Source organism: Psilocybe cubensis, chromosome 13, assembly GCF_017499595.1.
Source record: "Psilocybe cubensis strain MGC-MH-2018 chromosome 13, whole genome shotgun sequence".
In the NCBI taxonomy this organism is placed as follows: Eukaryota; Fungi; Basidiomycota; class Agaricomycetes; order Agaricales; family Agrocybaceae; genus Psilocybe; species Psilocybe cubensis.
Window position 1 is genome coordinate 1,090,766 of NC_063011.1, and position 18,034 is coordinate 1,108,799.

Here is an 18,034-nt window from a genome sequence, read left to right on the forward strand (position 1 = left end):
ACAAACCTTTCCAATTTCGTGGATAAGGTAGTCGAAATAAACAAGGAATATGAAGGGTACTATTGTACGGGTTGTGTGTGTGTGTGCGTGTGTGTACCTGCAAAGCAAATACAAGGTGATCTTAAAAATATCAGCATCAGTATTTATTTTTAGTTCAGGTCATAAAATTAACACCCACCATGTTGTTCCAACAGGAGTACATTAGTTAGACGGAAAGTAGTAAGTCGATGTGACAGATACATAAATAAGGATAATAGACTGGTCTTGGAAAATGTAAGGATTTAATGAAGAAGTATAATACTTAGGAAGTTGAACCTGGGGATCGAAAAATGAAAACAACCACAAGCACAAAAATAGACTGCTACCTTCCTTTTTCGGGAACAAGTAAAAAAACAAAGCTTGACATATAAAGCAGTGAGTGAGTACATTGTAGCAACAAGATGGGGACAGAAGCCGCAAGATATATATGTATAAAAGAAATCAATCGTCATCGAAATCATCGTCGTCAACCTATACAAACAAAATACATTGATAGGCTCGTCAGCGAACCCATATAAAAAAGGAGGCGCAACGGAAACAGTTGGGGCCACTTACAACCTTCTTCCCTCTCGCCTTTGTCGCAGCTGTGCGGGTGCCGGATGACCGCGCAGCGGGAGCGAACGTGAGCTGGCTCTGCTTCGGAGCGGGGGTGGCTGCCTTTTTCTTCGCAGGCGCTTTCTTCGCGGCGGGTTGGCTGAGTACAGCCAATCGGTTAGTACGTTTCACAGGCTTGGGGGCTTCTTCCTCCTCAACATCATCATCTTCCTCATCATTGTCCAAATCAATCACATCATCCGAGTCGCTCTACCAACACACATCAGCAACAGACGCGCGGAACAATGAAAAACACGAATATGCTGACGCACTTGAACTTTTTTGCCCTTCCCTTTCGCTGGTGCCCTCTTTGCTGGCGCCTTCGCGGGTGCTTTGGCAGGAGCCTTTGCCCTGGACCTAGCCGTCGTAGTAGTGGTAGCTGCTGCACCCCTTTTCTTAGGAGGAGGCCGCTCGTCCTCCGAGTCAAGCTGGTCGAACTCGGAGTCGCCCGCGTCGATATCGAGGTCCATCATCATCGAATCAACAGACTCCTTATCCGAATCTTTTTCATTATCTTTCTTTTTCTTCTCCTAAAACATTTGAGGTATGAAAAATATCAGTCAGGCGTTTGTTTGAGCTATGGGCGACGTACAGCAGCCTTAGCTTGCGCTACACGGTATTGTTCCTGATACTCCTTTTCTTGTTGTTCCTTCGCTTTGTCTAGCTGTGAAGGGAATGATGATTAGTTTGTGGACCGAAGAACATGATCCGGAAATGCGAACCAGATCATCGACTTCCTCCTCACCCAGCTCAACGTCCTCGGTGCCCGAACATTTACTTAATAGGTTTTTCAACGACTTGTTCACATGCCTATATCAGTGCATCAGCTTTCATCCCACTCACCATCCAAAACCCCTTAAAAAGAGGAGGACACAGAAAAACTTACATTTGAATAGCATTCGCATCATCCTTCTCCACAAACAGCTGGATCGCATCCGACATGCCGCCTTCACCCAAGCACTGCAACTCCTGCGCAACCAAATACTCCCGCACGAGCGTGCCAACGCGGATTTTGGAGAGCTTCTCCGCGTTGGTCAGGCCCGGGTCGTCGATGCTCAGCTCAGGCTCATCCGCATGCACACGATGGCCTGCCGCCCCGCGCGCTACAGGCTTCTTGCTGCGGTGGAAGACGAGCAGGTCGCGCGGGTTAGCGACGCGCCCTTGGAATTCCTGTCCGAAGCGGATCGGGTTGGAGGTTTCGGTGACACCTGTTGTATCGACCTGGTACGTGAATGTGTTATTTAATGTGGGTTAGAGGCGCATATACGAGTGCTTCGTACCTTTAGACGGACGAGAGGGAGCATGCGTGGGACTTCCGGTTCCCCTTCTGCTAATGCTTTTGTGTTGCGTTCTTCCCATATTTGATCCGCCTGCTCGATCAAGTTGTTAACCTGTACAATTGATTTAGCAGATGTAAGAAAACACCAAGAAAGTACAGCATACCTTTGCTTTCAAGAATTTAGTAATAGACATCTGGTCATTAAGATTAATTCCCTCGTCATCGGCCACCTCATTCAGCACCAACTGCTCAATCACAAAAGGCCGTACTGTGCGAAGAGGAATGGGGGTCAATCCGAATTCCTTGCCCTGGATCTGCAACAGTGCTACGTGCCTACAGATCTGTAAGCTTTTTTCCCTTGGAGACATGGAATGAACTCACTTCTCAATGGCTTCTCCATCGGCAAGGGATGTGGCCACTGATGAACCAGGTTGGGTAATGTAGTATTTCTTGCCCGCCACTGGTTCTGGGATAATTCGGCAATCATGTTCGTGTCCCCAGACGACCAAGTCAATATTCTCGTCAAACATTCCCTCCGGAACAAACTCCTGCGGTCCATGCTTGACTCTGTCCTGATAGTCAGAATAGACAATCAAACAACAATTGAGAAGGCGCGCCTGTTTTGATGCAGTAGTAACATGTTGAACCATTTGTCCTTGTCTTTGGGCATGAACATCCGCACGCGGTTACTTCTGAGCTCAAAGTGCATCCTCTGGTCCTTAACATTTCCGATGCCGTACAGGCCCAGCCTGGTGTTACCCTTGCGAAGGAGGACAGGCTTCACTGCGATCCCTGTGGTGGGAGCTTCGGCGTCAGAGAGCGGGAGGTCGATCTTCCCCATATAATTGACAAGGCCTGACACTGACAAGATATCTAGAGCGCATAGTGCACCTTCCTACGTCGCGTGTTGAGCGTGCGGTGTGGGCTTGGGTGAGATGGACAAAGGGACGTACGGCTCCTGCCCCTTGTGGATCGTCGTGGTTTCCGTGTATTGAGAACACGGGTATGGCAACGTTGAGGTTGGGGTCTTCGTAGTTGATCGCGGGGAATCTGCAGACACTTGAGCTCTGCAGGAGAACAGAAAGGCTTGTAGGACGCACGAAAAACCATCAGCCTGTCCTTCCAGTGGATCACTTAGGAGTTCGATTTCTACTGGTTTGCTCCCTAGGGTATACTCGCGCAGCAGTGCTGATACTTTGTAAAGGCAATCTCTCGAGGGCTTGTTTTCATGGAACAGATCACCGGCAAGCAAAATGAAATCGACCTAGATTCAAGCCTCAAAGGCGACTCTTTGTGAAAGTTCAATTTGCGGAGTAGCTCACTTCGTGCTTGACGGCCAGTTCTAGAATTTCTTTGAAGGTGTTGATAGAGTCTTGCCCTCTTATTGGATCGCGCTCCATATAACCAATATGGTTGTCTGTCGCGAGCATGATTTTGATGGTGTCATCGGGGTCTTACGAAGGATTCTAGTCAGAAGAAACGTTCATGATGACTCTTGCGCGGAACTAACAAGCTGTCTGGATGCCATTCCGCGGCGGGGGCGTGAAGCTGTCTGGGGACAGGGACATGGTGGTCGTTGCGGGTCAAGTCAGAGACGCGCCGCGGCAGTTTAGACTAAAAAGTCCGAGCTTGATTGAAATTCTCACGGGCGTCAATGGCCGTGCCTGCCTGTCTGTCTTCTTTTCTCCACCCGTCGAGCACTTCGCTGGCTGCATTTTTTTGTGTTTCTTTAGTTTTTAATACCCGTTCTCTAGATATCCAACTCTTCTCCTCCGCTCCTTTCACACCATGGCTCACCAAAATGCGCCAGCGAAGCCCGCGTCCAAGTCGCTTGTCGTGCGTCCAAAATATTCATCCATCATCATCGTCGCTGTGCTGATCTGAATGACTTCCAGATGGGCGTTGTTGCCTTTTATCTCGTCGCTGCACTGGCGGTGAGTATCTACCTCGGGCTATCCATATTTATGTACTCAACACTCTTTTGTGCAGATGGTTATGGCGTATGTATCCCTGTGGATTCCCACTGTGCGAAGTGTTGAATAATAGCGTGTTTGCAGCAACAAATGGGTCCTTAATACCACAGCGACCCCTCTTTTCTTCTTATGGGCCCAGCTTGCTATTGCAGCTGGCCTGTTCATGGTCTCCGATGCCCTGCGTTTACTGCCAGACAGACTCACCCTCGACCTTGAGACCTCTAAGGGGCTCATTCCCATGGTTGGCTTGAATGTATTTGGCCTTAGGTATGTCCATTCATGATAAAGATAACAATCGCTCGCAGCTCTGACGACCCTCCTCCAGCTTCAGCAATTATACCCTCAAATACGTCGACGCCTCATTCTACCAGGTCGCGCGCGGCATGGTCTTGCCCTTCACCGTCCTCATGTCCTTTTTCTTCTTGCACTCCCGTCCCTCGCTCAATATCCTTCTCTGCTGCGGTGTAGTCACCCTTGGATTCTTCATTGGGGTTTTCCTCGACGGTACCCCTCTCTCCATGGTCGGCGTTAGTTTCGGTGTTGCCAGTTCCGCCATCACCGCCGTGCACTCGGTCGTTATCAAGCAGAGCCTCAACGTCGTCGGTGGCAGCGCACTCGCACTGTCATGGTACACTAACCTGCTCAGCGCCATTGTGCTCGCACCGCTGCTCATTCTGGCTGGCGAGGGCATGGACGTTATGAAACTGCTCTTCGGTGTCAACGAGCTCGTCACTGAGCCCGGCACGATGTCCCCTCTCGCCACATTCATGTGGGGATCAGCTATCACCGTAAGCCTAACCGCTTCCTTTACGCTCCACTAATCATCTAACTAACTCATTAATCTCGCATATAGGGCGTCCTTGGTTTCCTGATGAGCATTGCGAGCTTGATGTCGATCAAAGTGACTTCCCCGATCACCCATATGGTATCTTCTGCCGTCCGAGGCGTCGCTGCGTCCTTGTTGGGTGTGTGGCTGTTCCACGATATTATTACCACGTACGTCCGCCCGGTTTTTTCGCGATTTATATACCGTACTTATGTTTATGTGTATCCTCTTATCGCGGTATAATTATAACAGTGGTCGCGCATCCTCGATCGCTATCATCCTCCTCGGTTCCGGGTTGTACACCTGGGTGAAGCACCAGGAATCATCGCCTGGCTCTTCAACACCTTCCAAGCGCCCCTCGTACGAGCGTGTTAGGATGGAAGACGTCGAGGCCGGAGAGAAAGACTTCAAAACCAAGGAGTAAATTAAACAGACCAACTATCTTCTTACCCACATCACAGGAACTATTAGATAACAGATCCTGCGCTGTCTGTCCTGCCCATACATATGCATATGTTGCCGCGTTCCGCATGTGCCAGATATTATTTGGATATGTACGATTACCTTGAGGATAACCCGCATGCGATTATAGAGAGTAGGTAGATAGAGCGTCGCTAGTAGAGTATTCATATTTGTATAATTCGAGCACATCGTGAACATGGATGTTATTTAACTTACACCCACGCGACCATCAACGATAGATTGCATTAAGTATCTTCAATTGAACGAGTCTGAGCAGGCTTAAGGTGGCTGGTCGCAAGGTGATATAAAAGATTGATGACAGTTCGACAAAAAATACAGTTGTTTTTAATTTAGATCCGCTCATTACTTTATCGTCCGGATGCCGATGTCTAAGGGAACTTGTCGTCCGTTTCGTTGCTCTCAATTCCAATGTATGCATGTATGTGTCTTATCAGTATCAGAGTTGTCACTATTGCGCTTTGATCTGCGGCAGACTAGTTCCACGCCCTGATCTCTCGAGATTGCCGTCTTTTAATTCATACGCCGGACGATAGCGCGGCGGGGGTTTTGGCGTCGACTCGCCTGATAAAGACAAAAATGAGGACGATGACGATACCGGGGAAAGCGAACCGTTGGACAGAGCCGGTGTGGTTGCCGTGGGAGGGGAGAACGATGGACTGCTAGAAACAAGAGAAGACGACTGCGATTCGTCGCCATTCTGCGCAGGCGTGGGTAAGTAATCCAAGGGAGCGGATGTGGTGACAGGTGGGGGAGGAGATGCTGGTGGTGGAGTGAGGATTGAGGAAGCTGTTAGTGGTGTATCTGTCGGTGGCGTAGGTTGGGACTGGGAGACTAAGAGTGCGGGATTCGGGAATGTGTTGAATGTAGATCCTAAGGAGGTATACCTGAATTCGACAGCTGAGATAGAGCTTTGATGTAAATGATAGGTAAAGGGAACATACCCTTCATCGTATAAAGAGCAGTATGGCACATTGAAGTGCCGTAGGAACTCCCAGACGTTGGTGTATGACCAGTTGATGATGGGGTTTACACGTTCGAATTCGGGCCAGCCTGGGTCGGTCATGTTTCGATGCGACAATTTCGCTGGAAAAGGGCATTGTAAAGCTTAAACATTTGGAGAGGTGTAATAGATGACTCACCTCCGTGTGGATCCGTTCTCCGCGTGCCGACGAGGATTGCAGTGATGTGGGGGAACATCTCCTTGTACATCTCGAGCGCTTCGCGCATTCCTGCGCCGCCCTTTGCTTTCCCTACGGGTTTGGGTGTTTCGATGTAACCAGTGCCGTTGGGTTGTGGCGCTGGTGTGACGACACTTTCGACCTGGCCTGCGTCTGGTTTCGAGGAGAATAGGTCGAGGTTGTAGAGCTTGGCTGCCTCCTCGATGAAGTCTTCCAGTACTTGGAAAGGTGATGGCACGGGAATATATATCGAGTGTATAGGTTTCAGTGTTTCGTTGTCTTTGAGTCTGCGCGCAAGAGCGCCTGCGTACAGGTGCAGTAGAACGGTGCCTATTACGTTGATGAGGAAAAATGAGTTGGCCGTAGTTGGATGAAGCAAAACACGGTGATCGGAGCTCACAGTCCTTGCCACCATTAAAACTCAAAGAGACTTTGTCTGGCCTTCGGAGATCCTGGTTATTTTTCTGTGTGTTTGGAATGGTTGACTGAGGACCCACCCATGGGTGTCCAGGCATTGGTCGATGACCTCCAGGGCCTCCTTGACCAAAGATGGCAGCGAATCAGATCCCTCTTGCTGCGCGAAGGTGTAGACGTCATTGGCTATCTTTCTGAAGTCCATGATGCAAGTTTGGAAGAAAGACAGTGAAAATACAGGTCCTGGTGGGAGAGTGAGTGAAAGATTGCATCTTATGCCATATCCGAGCCGCGAGACTACTCCGGGGAGGAGTAATCAGTGTCTTATCACGTGTCATTATGTAGTGTTGACGCAGAAAGATAAGATAATGAGATCTGATTAATAATCCCGAATCAGGATATAACGTAGCTGCCTTGTGGCAGGCGTCGTTTGCTCGTCGTTTGCTCTTCTTTCTCGACGGTCAACAACGCGATATGTGAGTTTTCGACTGTTATCTGGGCGCTATAAACTGAGGTTGGAGCACAGAATGCCGAACGTTATTCTCGTCACTGGCGGAACCGGTTTGGTCGGAAAGGCCATTGAACATGTCATAAATACCGAGCCAGAAGGTTCAAGGTTTGGAAAGAAGCCTGGAGAGACTTGGGTATTCGCGAGTTCTTCAGAAGGTGATTTAAGGTGCGTGCGCGAGTCTATTCTCTGTCCATGTGTCTTCTGTAATAACAATAGCATTCCAGGGACCCCGACCAGACGCGTCAACTGTACGACAAATACAAGCCTACCCATGTTATTCACCTCGCTGCGCTCGGTATGTCCCCAGCACACACTTTCAGTTCTCTATCTGAATGATGACTCTAATTACATTCCATACTAGTTGGAGGATTATTCAAGAACATGAAATACAAGGTCAGCCGCGTTGACTCCTCATGGGTTGATTTGTTTAATTAAATCTGTTGTGTTGTTGCCAGTTGACATTCCTCCGTGATAACATTCTCATCAACGACAACGTTCTACACGCCGCATACGAGCACAAGACGCAAAAGGTCATCTCGTGCCTGTCGACATGCGTCTTCCCTGATAAGGTAGAATATCCCCTCGACGAAAATAAGATCCACAGCGGGCCTCCTCATTCCAGTAACTTCGGGTATGCACATGCCAAGCGTATGGTTGATGTTCAAAACCAGTGCGCATTTATCATTTCTCTGCAATAACGTATGTACCTGATACGATCCGTCTTAGCGCATACAAGGAGGAGTTCGGTTGCAACTTTACCTCTGCTATCCCTACCAATGTCTTCGGACCCCATGATAATTTGTGAGTTAATATTGTCAGCCAAATGAATCTAATTCTCATTATCTTTTTATCTATCAGTGATTTGGAAGACTCGCATGTCATCCCAGGCCTCATCCATAAGTGCTACCTAGCCAAACGTTCGTCGTTTCTGCTGCGGTTCGGACATTGCTGACCTGTAACCCAGAAAATAAAACTCCTTTTGTCGTATCCGGAACCGGCAAACCGCTTCGGCAATTTATCTTCTCTTATGATCTCGCAAAATTGTTCATTTGGATGCTACGAGAGTACGACGACGTTGAACCCGTCATCCTGTCAGGTAAATTGTACATATATGCGCGTTTTTTCTCGTCATTGACTCCATTTTAGTTGGCGAAGATGAAGAAGTGAGCATTAAAGAAGTCGCCGATGCCATTGTAAAAGCTGTTGGCTTCGAGGGTGACTACAAGGTAATGAAACGGCCTTCATGCTTCAACTGTGCTAGACACTCATTCTTGTCTTCGTCGTTCTTTTACTAGTTTGATCCCTCCCGAGCCGATGGTCAATTCCGCAAACCCGCTTCGAACAAGAAACTTTTGACCTTGATGGGAGGTTTCCAGTTCACTCCGTTCGAGGAAGGTACGTGAAACATACTTTCCGCGGGGGGCAATATCAGTCTGACTCGAGAGCAGCTCTGGACCTGACTGTGAAATGGTTCTTGGACAACTACCACACCAACGCGCGCACTGGGCTGCAGAAATCGCGAGCTTGAAGCTTGAGGCTTAGCTTGATACCTGGATAGAATACCCAATGTAATTTCAATGGACTAGGGCATTTGTGACATACATGCTATTTGGGACGTTTGTACAATCTTATGGCCGATGTCAGAGTGGTGTCCAGTGTTGCTCTATTGCCTCGGGGTCAATAGTTAGGCACCGGCTAGATAAATCACAGCTAAATGGAGATGAAGAAGATATGATGTTTAGAAGAAATCGGATATCCATCGTTGATTCAAAGAGCGAGTTGGCTACAGCACCTACATATACGCCGTCCTTGAAAGCGCTAGCATCCTGTCTCTAGAAGGCTAGGTTATCTAATCCAATTTCTGTTAGACCGCCCTATAAATTCCAATCGTCCTGCCTCCATTGCTTCTTGATCTCCAACCATCATGTCTGTCGTCGATCTTGTTCCCCCCTTTGCCCAGCTCAATCTCCCCCCTGTTGAAGAGTACCAGAAGCGCAAAGTCGCGTTAATTTCTGGTCAGTTCCTCTGTATTGTCATTCGTGAAGTCCCCTCACTCTTCGTCTGCTAGGTATCACCGGCCAGGACGGGTCCTACTTGTGAGTTGCACGCAAACAGGGGGAGCGCTCGTCGCGTCCCAATGGGGCCAGACAAGAGCCGTGTCTCACATTTTTCGGTATCACAGAACAGAGCTGTTGCTGGAGAAGGGGTATCAAGTGCATGGCATTATCCGTCGCTCGTCGAGTTTCAACACCGGGCGGCTTCACCATCTTTACGAGGATCAGCATGAGCGTGCGTTTTGCGTCTGGTCTTGTGTGATGCTCTACTGACGCGCATATATGCACAGGACCTACCCGATTTAAGCTCCATTACGGAGATCTGAGCGACAGCACGAATCTGGTGTACATCATCGCGCAGGTGCAGCCCACTGAGGTATACAACCTGGGAGCCCAGTCTCACGTCAAGGTCTCGTTCGAGATGGCGGAGTACACTGGCGATGTGGACGGCCTAGGTACACTCCGTCTGCTCGACGCGATTAGGACATGTGGATTGGAGAAACACGTCAAGTTCTATCAGGCGTCGACGTCTGAGCTGTACGGCAAGGTCGTCGAAACTCCACAGAGCGAGACGACGCCATTCTACCCCCGATCGCCGTATGGCTGCGCCAAGCTATATGCGTATTGGATTGTTGTCAACTATCGTGAGGCATACGGGATGTTTGCGTGCAATGGGATTCTGTTCAACCATGAGAGTCCTCGTCGGGGACGGACGTTTGTGACGCGGAAGATTACGAGGGCCGCCGCGGAGATTTCATTGGGAAAACAGTCATGTTTGTACCTTGGAAACATCGACGCTCGGCGTGATTGGGGCCATGGTGAGTCTAATTTACTCCATGATAGGATTTAACGGTGTCTTAACATTCATGTTTCTATATGGGTAGCTCGTGACTACGTGGAGGGCATGTGGATGATGCTCCAACAACCCACTGCAGAAGACTTTGTGCTCGCTACTGGGGAAACCCACCCCGTTCGCGAGTTTGTGGAAAAGTCTTTCAAGGTCGTTGGGATTACGCTAAAGTTTGCACCATTCCGTCCCTCAAACGAGTTGCCATCATTAATTAATATTGATCCCTAGATGGGAAGGTCACGGCGTTGATGAACAAGGAATTGACGTTAAGACTGGAAAGGCTGTTGTAAAAGTCGATCCAAAATACTTCAGACCTGCCGAAGTCGAGTGAGTGTCCCGTATGGTATGATGCGATTGTTTCGTATCATTGACCGCATATGGCGCGAATTTTAGTCTTCTTCTGGGCAACCCAGCTAAGGCTGAACGGATCCTTGGATGGAAACGACGCATAGACTTTGATACCCTTGTCAAGGAAATGGTCGAGGCAGATCTCAAGGCTGCTGCAAGTCTTGTCGAGGACCAAAATTGAACACGGGATTCCAATTTTTACATGCTTGGGCAGGACACTATTCAAGTGGTTTTTGTTTTCACTTCACTACAGGCCATCCACGGAAGGAATTTTAGATCCTATTATAATTGATTATTACTGTCTGACGACAGTCGGACTCTGTAGTATGGTACACACGGAGCATTTTTTGTTGTTATTGGGAAAATTAAATTATCGTCGTTCCATAACACAAAAGTGCCTGCACAGTATGCATTGTTAAAATTAGCATCAAGGAGGCAGAAAGGTACCAATGTGCGCTTAAACGATGACGTTCCTGGAGGTGCCTGCAGGTACTTCCTGGTATTTTCGTGCCCATGCTCCACAGTTCAGGGTTGCAATGAGATCACGGTGAATTGGTTGAGACTGGGACCGTATGTCGCCCATAACGACAATTGCACCCAAATCTTAACTTCATGGCAGAGTCTAGCTGATTCACAAAATGCCTATTCACTACTTCACTTGAAATTTGCTTGAAGTAGAATAAAAAAAATGAGTAGCATGACGACCTTGATCCGATAAATAGCCTCCTCGGGACGCTTTTTGACTTGTATGTGCCAGCAATGTAATGTGATTTGATGTTGAGAGAGCCCTGAGAAGAAAAACCACGAGTCATGCTGATCCGGTGCGTGCACGGTCTGTAGTTGGCTAGGTAGACTCTATCTCCTGTAACTGTAAGGATTGGTAGTTAAAATCTATAGCGTAATCATTGTATCGGCCTCGGGTGCTGATCCTGAGGCTCTAAAGTCGGTATCATTATAAAATACAAAGGATGAGGAAGGGGTTGGGTGTGGGTGATATAGTACGTATCCATGTGTATTGTGGGATATAATATATGGTTCAGAGTCCGGGTACAGACTCGGAGTCAGTACTTGGGTTTTGTCAGGAATGAAATGGTCAGAAGCAAGGCGGCTGTAAGCTCGAGCACCTGTATGAGAGACAAAGAAATTTTGAACCAAGAGGGAAATGGAACCGTCGTTAATGGATCAACAACACTTCAATTTCTCGAGAATTATGGATTAACAGTACTCACGCCTGTGAACACGGACCCTGCCCACCAACGGTCGTGGCCGACGACCGCAGCGGCGATGGGTGTCCCAACAAGACTCGCGATCCCCACTGGGACTGAAGCAAGACCGAGGCGCAGGCCCGAACGGGTGACGTCCCGGTCGAGAGAGAGCACTGCGGGAAAATAGAGTGATACGGCTGACATAAAGATGGAAGAAACAGCGATTTTTATTGGTTTATCAGCTCGTGAAAAGAGTTGGTGATAAAGAGGAGTTATGGAATAAAGACGTACCGGAGCCCGAAAATATCCCATATCTTGATTCCGTGGACGAGTTAGCATAAGTTCATCGAAAACATTAAGGGAGACCCAGAACATGGAGAGACGCACAAGATACAAAATACGATAATTGACGCCACGCTGGTGCACTTCGTCATAACAGAGGCGATCACACCTGCTCACCACCACAACATCAGTACCTCCATCATCCACGCATCATGCAAATGGAGTTGCAGCAGATAGAAGCAACGTAAAAAGCCGGACTTGCCTGTAGCAGTTATACAAGGAATGTACACCTCGAATACTCCGTAACGGTCGGCGAGACGGTTGAAAAATAATCGCCCGAAGATGCTGCTCACGTTGAGGATGGCCAGCAGGTAACCACCCAGCGCCTGGGAAACATGTGCGTTCCGGAGTGCGAAGAGCTCCACTGAGAACATGGGATTGTACAACGAGATGGAGATAACAAACGCAAATAGGATAAAAGATATGTAGGATGTGCTCCGCACGAGTTGGGCCAATGGAATGCCGACTGGCTGCTCGTTAGTGACAACAGATGTGGGAGGCGGGTATTGAGTGCTCATCAACAGGTTTGCGAGGATCAGGCAACCAAGGCAAATAAATGCGCATATTCGGACGCCCCAGGCGAACCCAATGGAGCCGTTGAGAAAGTGACCGAGAACAATCGAAAAGAAGGCACCTCCCAACGCACCTCCGGTGGTGATTATTCCCTGTGAAGATCTTAGAACAGAATGGATCACCATGGCATCTGGCGTACCATTGCAAATCCACGCTTCTTTTTGAAGTGTTGAGACACAGCAGATGATGTCGGGGTGTAGAGCATGCCTATAGCGATTCCCGCTCCCAGCCCCTGGGAGAGGAAAATCTGGTAATATTGTTCTTGCTTTGCCAACGAGAGCATGAACATGCTATGGCAATGTTGAGGCAAGCCATTGCCTGTGTGAGAGACCAGGATAAACACTTACGAGAATACGAAGAGAACAGATGCAGGTATTGATATCCAGCGGAAGTGGCCAGCGTCGAACCTAATCCAAAATAGCGTCAGGTAATCACATAACAGGTGCTTGGTAGGCAACATACACCCCAGCAACAACTACCCCAAGCAAAAATTCAAAACATAATTGGATCGATCCTTTGGAATAGAATTGAAACGTTTAAAGGGCGCCCTGGCCATCATCCAGCGGTATCCACTTACCAATCCAATTGATCGTCGAGGGTGTAAAGTTGGACAGATAATGTTCAGCATAGAAGCTTTCCATGACCCCAAACGAAAGAGGAAGCCCGAGGACACAGAATTGTACTAGCCAAGCTCCTAGAACTGTGGTGGTTGTAACCTTGATTAGAAGGAGGGGGAGATTTTACTTTTACAAGTAAGATACGAGCCTGTACACCACGCACGAGCACCCTCGTCGAACTTTAGGTTTGTTGGCGATGTGGCCTCGACCTCTGATGCGCTAATGGAAGGATATTCCGTTTGGACATATTCCTTGCTCGCCATGTCATCCTGACTCGATTTGGTGGGGATATGGCTCGAGGCCGACATTGTAAGAACTAGGGTAGCCGCCCTGGATGTACTTGGAAGAAGAGAAAAGAGGAATCCTGTTCCAGGAGTAACATTTCACAAATAACAGTACCCAGAGAAGGCGACCGGACTTGGATCTAGATTGAGCGACCTTTAATTAGAGTCAAAGACTTCTTCCAGAGGGCAAAAGGAGTCAGCATAAAGAATAGCATGCTGAGAACACAGTGCGTGAGTGAAGGGATCAGTTCTGTTGGGATCAAAATGAAAAGGTGCAAGAGTATGGAACGGCCATGGTACAAATTTAAATCCTGCTTCACATGTTCCATCGGGCAATATAGAAGAGCTTCAAGTATGCAGATCGAGACGTGCGACCCAGAAAGTCTGGATGGATGCAGACACCATGAGGACAATCTATAGGTAGATTGAGACAACAGTAGGTGCAGACAGTGGCAGAAGTCAACAGGTGTCGTGGTTCGATTTACTGTGGCGTGTGATTAAGCAGTGCAACTAGTTTTCTCACGCTTTTCCTTGGCACCGTAAAGCTAGGCCGTGTAACTTGATTTTTATCTTGCCTTCTCGCCTTTGTTTGTCTTGACTCGCAACCAACGAGGGATATTTAAGTAACTATGAATTCTTTGTAATTTCGAACAAATGCTTCTTTTTGAGGTGTAATCGACAGTAGGCCTCACTTAACCAAATTTCAACCTGCATTGTACTAATTGTAGTCAATGGTCATAAACTTGGATACTTCATGAATGCAATTCGTTAATTTATTTCTTTACCGCTTCTTTTTCAACTGTAGCTCCTAATGAGTTTAATCATATGGTTTGTGGAGTTATACCCAGACTCGGGGGCCAGACTTGATGCATGTACCAGGACGGATACTAAATGCGGAAAACGTGTCTGACCCAGAACTCTTTGATGTTTCTATTCATCATATGCCTACCATCAGGAAAAAGCTCTGAAATAACTTACACACTTTCCCCACGTCTATGATTAGTCGGAGTAAGCTCAAGAATTCATTTGTCAATGCATCTCCAGTCTCCTAGTGGACACATGTAATTTCAATTTTCACCTCTTCGCCCGAGTCCTCGTATCCCAATTTACAAGTCTTCCAACACATCCTTCTTACAGAAATCTGGCGCAAAATTAATCATCAGCTGCGGACCCGGGAAAAGGGTGCATCCCAACCTCAGCATCGCTTAGCTGACAAGTATTCTCCATTAATCCCCGTACAGCGCTCAGAGCAAAGCTTCGGGATACCGTGTGCTTCTATTAATAGACAATGGTAGCAATAAAAAGTATTGATTCCTTTCGTTCTTCCACGGTTGCATCGTCGACGGAACACATCAAGAAAATATATATCAACTTTCTATTGTCTCAATCTTGTTTAAATTTCCCAGCGTCATTTCTTAGGCTTTACGACGTCCTTCCACCTGAAGTTCTCTACCTAGAAACCCAAATAATTCTAAACTTGCTCCAGCTCCGTAGTTCACTTCCAAAACACTCACTCCCATACCTCGGCATTAAGTCAGCCCAACTTTACTTCGGGCAACGGTTTTCATCAGCAAAATTTATAAATATACTTGCTCCAGCTGTCATTCTCGTGTTAGAGAGAGATGCATTCTAAAGGCATACCTCAAGGACAGAATCAGCATGAAGTCGAGTACGTCAGGCCTCGTTATATTAAATATCGACTTCATTTTGACATCTAACGGTTTAATAGATCGTCATTTACGATGTATGTCAGCGAGCCCATACAGCATAAAACTATAGTGAAAATCCGAGAAGGCTTTGAGCCTCCATTGATCCTTTTGCATGGTATGTTTCTACAACTCTCAGATATATATATTAGCGCGATTACAGCTGGACCTGGTGGTGATAGGTGGATATGGAACCGTGAAGGCATTTTGGCCTCTCAAACACGTTTTCTCCACTACACTATGGGCAATTCAAGTTACACCAGACACGCCTCTTCAGTCGTTAGAGGCCCAAGTAGCGTTTTATTATAGAAGGATCAAGGTGTGTACTAACTTGCTTGCTAACTGTGTTGAACTTGATGTACAAAACATAAAATAATTTGTTAAAGGAGGAACAAGCAAATGGTCCTTATCGCATATGCTCTTTTTCCGCCAGCAGTCTAATGGCAGTGGCCATTACCAAACTTCTCGAGAAAGGCGGAGATAGGGTGGAACAACTCTCATTTATTGACCACTTCCCCACAACGTTCATTGCCTCACAACTGGGAGTAGATATTTCGCGGATCCCTTTGACAGACCCGCGAGCACGACAGGAATTCTTCAAAGCGAGCGTCAACAATCTGGTTGGTATGACCCACGGTGATAGAAGAGGACAGGACTCAAAGCGACATCAAATGGCCAACGATCTTTATGCTGCGTACAATGGACTTCCTACATCCGAGTTCATGACAAGGTCAAAAGGAATTATGGACGGCTTTTTAAACCGCATATTTGACTTCATTTTGTCAATCCACCAAGAATCCCTTCGCAATGGGCACGGTGATCAAAACCGGATGGAGTTTATGCAAAACTGGCTGAGAGAGGTTAAAGCGCCGGTCAGCGTCTATTTGGGTACCTACGGCATGCTTAGCATGTACTCCCCGGACCAGTATCCGCCCGCTGAGTGGTATGTTTATCAGTGCTTCAAAGATGTGAAGATAACTGTGTTGGATGCCGGCCACTACGATATTTTGGAGAGCGAAGGGCTGATCAAGGGACTCCAGGAAAAATATCTCCAACCCCGTGTAGCACGACTTTAGATATGTTATGACTCTAATACTAGTAATATTCATTTCGACCCATAGATTACCTTTTATGTTAGTATGTCCCTTAGTGTTCAAGACGGCAAATCCCGAAGCTATCGCTGTGAGCGCCTGTTTAAAGAAAACTAGCGCACGGTGTAGAGGCCATGCATTGAGGTAAATTAGAAGTAACATTGTACATATCATACAGGGGACAGGATACATTTTTCCATTAAATTTAATCCTTTTCAGTGTGTAATTACAATTTGAAAATTTTATTCGTTGAGGTATCAGGAAATGGGTTCGGGATTGGTGACCAGAAGCCAGCCCTCTGTATCAAATCTAGAACGACTGTCGTAGTGCACTCGGGTAAAATCAATTTTGAGTTCCAAAGGTTGCTCTGCAGGTACATTTCCGCCGTTTTTTCCGTACGGGTCGTTGGCTGGCCAAACTTGGCCTCCCCAGATATTCTGTGACGAATCATCATGTGAGTGTAGAATAGATTTATCGGTGTCCCAAATTCTTGAAACCTGATGTCCGAGTTCGACATCCTCGTTTACTTTGATGCTCACAGCATCTGAGATCGTAATCGCCTCCGGGCAGTCAGTAGCGGGTTGGAGAAGTTGGCAACTATCAGAGACGTTGATTGGTGCGGCAAACTTTTGCGTTCTCTGCTCCAGCAGTCGGATGCCCATGTCAATATGTCTTTGGACAATTTCAACCAATGACGAGTTGTGACGGCTCAGATGCTGTTCAAGTTGTTGACATCTTTGATGAAAAGCACATGAAATAGCCACCCTCCATTTCAAAGAAAAGCCAACAACCACAAAAGCGATGAAGATCACAACTGGAAATAGCACAAATGCAAATCCTTCAGATAAGGGTATTCAGTATGTGGTAATAAGTAGATCTGCTTGATACATACCAGTTGTGATAAACGAAATAGTAAGTATCAACAATGGATAACGGTACTGCTGACATCCATCATAAAGATGTTTACAAGATTTCCTGAATAGAAGGTATAGGTAAATCTACTGTCCGGTAACCACATATAATTAATCACTTACGCAGACCAGATACAAATGTATAACATTGTTGATGAGATCACGACCAGGGAACTCTGATTAGGTTTTAAAATGAATAAATAAGTGCAGGCGCGAAAAGAAGGTCATCACCGAAAAAAAAGACCGTGGTTGCGGCACAGATGCAGATGTGACTTTTATCAGTCTTCGTTCGTATTCATCGAAAAGACTTTTAATGACTGCAGGTTAGCAGCTGACAACCAGACCTATGTCTAAAACGTACTTGTGCTCTGGTTGTGAATGCAATATTTCACATATATGTCCGATCTCCGACTTGGACGATACGAAGGCGCGACGGCGTTGCCGATGAAGTGCCTTCACATTCACAGTGGGCCTGGGAATTACAATTCTGTGAGGCATGGTTTTAGGAGTATCACTCGATAATGGTCGGATTAAGGTGCCTCTGGGACTGCTCGATAAGAAATCCTTTTTATTGAAAGTTTGACCACTCCGCAGCCCTGAATTGGCATATCCGCAAACACGTTGACTATGTCAGTGGACCGGCGGTGACACGAGTGCAGGACCATAAACCACTTCAACTGCGCCTATTTGACTACATGCGCCCGCTGGTATAACCTATGACTCGAAAAGAGTAGACCGTATGTGGCTCGCAGCTGA

At 47.2% G+C, this 18,034-nt stretch overlaps 8 protein-coding genes across 8 annotated transcripts; 4 read left to right on the forward strand and 4 right to left on the reverse strand.

Annotated features, from left to right (window-relative positions):
- Positions 1–480: 480 nt before the first annotated feature.
- On the reverse strand, positions 481–3,480 carry JR316_0013076 (meiotic recombination; the record flags this gene model as incomplete). Its single annotated transcript, XM_047898689.1, has 14 exons — positions 481–510; positions 595–843; positions 906–1,163; positions 1,226–1,297; positions 1,356–1,443; positions 1,520–1,854; positions 1,914–2,024; positions 2,077–2,245; positions 2,294–2,479; positions 2,530–2,807; positions 2,866–2,962; positions 3,013–3,176; positions 3,235–3,365; positions 3,423–3,480. The coding sequence occupies 14 exons, from the start codon at positions 3,478–3,480 to the stop codon at positions 481–483; spliced, it is 2,226 nt and encodes a 741-aa protein (XP_047742237.1).
- Positions 3,481–3,700: 220 nt separating this feature from the next.
- On the forward strand, positions 3,701–5,135 carry JR316_0013077 (GDP-fucose transporter 1; the record flags this gene model as incomplete). Its single annotated transcript, XM_047898690.1, has 6 exons — positions 3,701–3,748; positions 3,808–3,846; positions 3,959–4,152; positions 4,211–4,673; positions 4,739–4,881; positions 4,964–5,135. The coding sequence occupies 6 exons, from the start codon at positions 3,701–3,703 to the stop codon at positions 5,133–5,135; spliced, it is 1,059 nt and encodes a 352-aa protein (XP_047742238.1).
- A 507-nt stretch (positions 5,136–5,642) lies between these two features.
- On the reverse strand, positions 5,643–6,991 carry JR316_0013078 (FAD synthase; the record flags this gene model as incomplete). Its single annotated transcript, XM_047898691.1, has 5 exons — positions 5,643–6,078; positions 6,136–6,277; positions 6,334–6,702; positions 6,773–6,813; positions 6,870–6,991. The coding sequence occupies 5 exons, from the start codon at positions 6,989–6,991 to the stop codon at positions 5,643–5,645; spliced, it is 1,110 nt and encodes a 369-aa protein (XP_047742239.1).
- Positions 6,992–7,313: 322 nt separating this feature from the next.
- On the forward strand, positions 7,314–8,825 carry JR316_0013079 (GDP-L-fucose synthase; the record flags this gene model as incomplete). Its single annotated transcript, XM_047898692.1, has 10 exons — positions 7,314–7,462; positions 7,522–7,592; positions 7,659–7,690; positions 7,753–7,967; positions 8,024–8,098; positions 8,156–8,214; positions 8,262–8,393; positions 8,444–8,523; positions 8,593–8,692; positions 8,746–8,825. The coding sequence occupies 10 exons, from the start codon at positions 7,314–7,316 to the stop codon at positions 8,823–8,825; spliced, it is 993 nt and encodes a 330-aa protein (XP_047742240.1).
- A 396-nt stretch (positions 8,826–9,221) lies between these two features.
- On the forward strand, positions 9,222–10,730 carry JR316_0013080 (GDP-mannose 4,6 dehydratase; the record flags this gene model as incomplete). The annotated part of the gene is made up of 7 exons (XM_047898693.1): positions 9,222–9,312; positions 9,366–9,393; positions 9,480–9,586; positions 9,642–10,169; positions 10,236–10,371; positions 10,430–10,528; positions 10,595–10,730. 7 exons carry the CDS (start codon positions 9,222–9,224, stop codon positions 10,728–10,730), a joined length of 1,125 nt encoding a protein of 374 aa, XP_047742241.1.
- An 880-nt stretch (positions 10,731–11,610) lies between these two features.
- Positions 11,611–13,594, reverse strand: JR316_0013081 (Aspyridones efflux protein apdF; the record flags this gene model as incomplete). Its single annotated transcript, XM_047898694.1, has 10 exons — positions 11,611–11,673; positions 11,779–11,951; positions 12,046–12,068; positions 12,142–12,205; positions 12,281–12,761; positions 12,809–12,959; positions 13,017–13,076; positions 13,132–13,183; positions 13,247–13,369; positions 13,450–13,594. 10 exons carry the CDS (start codon positions 13,592–13,594, stop codon positions 11,611–11,613), a joined length of 1,335 nt encoding a protein of 444 aa, XP_047742242.1.
- Positions 13,595–15,312: 1,718 nt separating this feature from the next.
- Positions 15,313–16,352, forward strand: JR316_0013082 (Highly reducing polyketide synthase stpks1; the record flags this gene model as incomplete). The annotated part of the gene is made up of 3 exons (XM_047898695.1): positions 15,313–15,394; positions 15,429–15,595; positions 15,663–16,352. The coding sequence occupies 3 exons, from the start codon at positions 15,313–15,315 to the stop codon at positions 16,350–16,352; spliced, it is 939 nt and encodes a 312-aa protein (XP_047742243.1).
- A 272-nt stretch (positions 16,353–16,624) lies between these two features.
- Positions 16,625–17,776, reverse strand: JR316_0013083 (uncharacterized protein; the record flags this gene model as incomplete). Its single annotated transcript, XM_047898696.1, has 4 exons — positions 16,625–17,083; positions 17,132–17,205; positions 17,260–17,342; positions 17,640–17,776. The coding sequence occupies 4 exons, from the start codon at positions 17,774–17,776 to the stop codon at positions 16,625–16,627; spliced, it is 753 nt and encodes a 250-aa protein (XP_047742244.1).
- Positions 17,777–18,034: the final 258 nt, after the last annotated feature.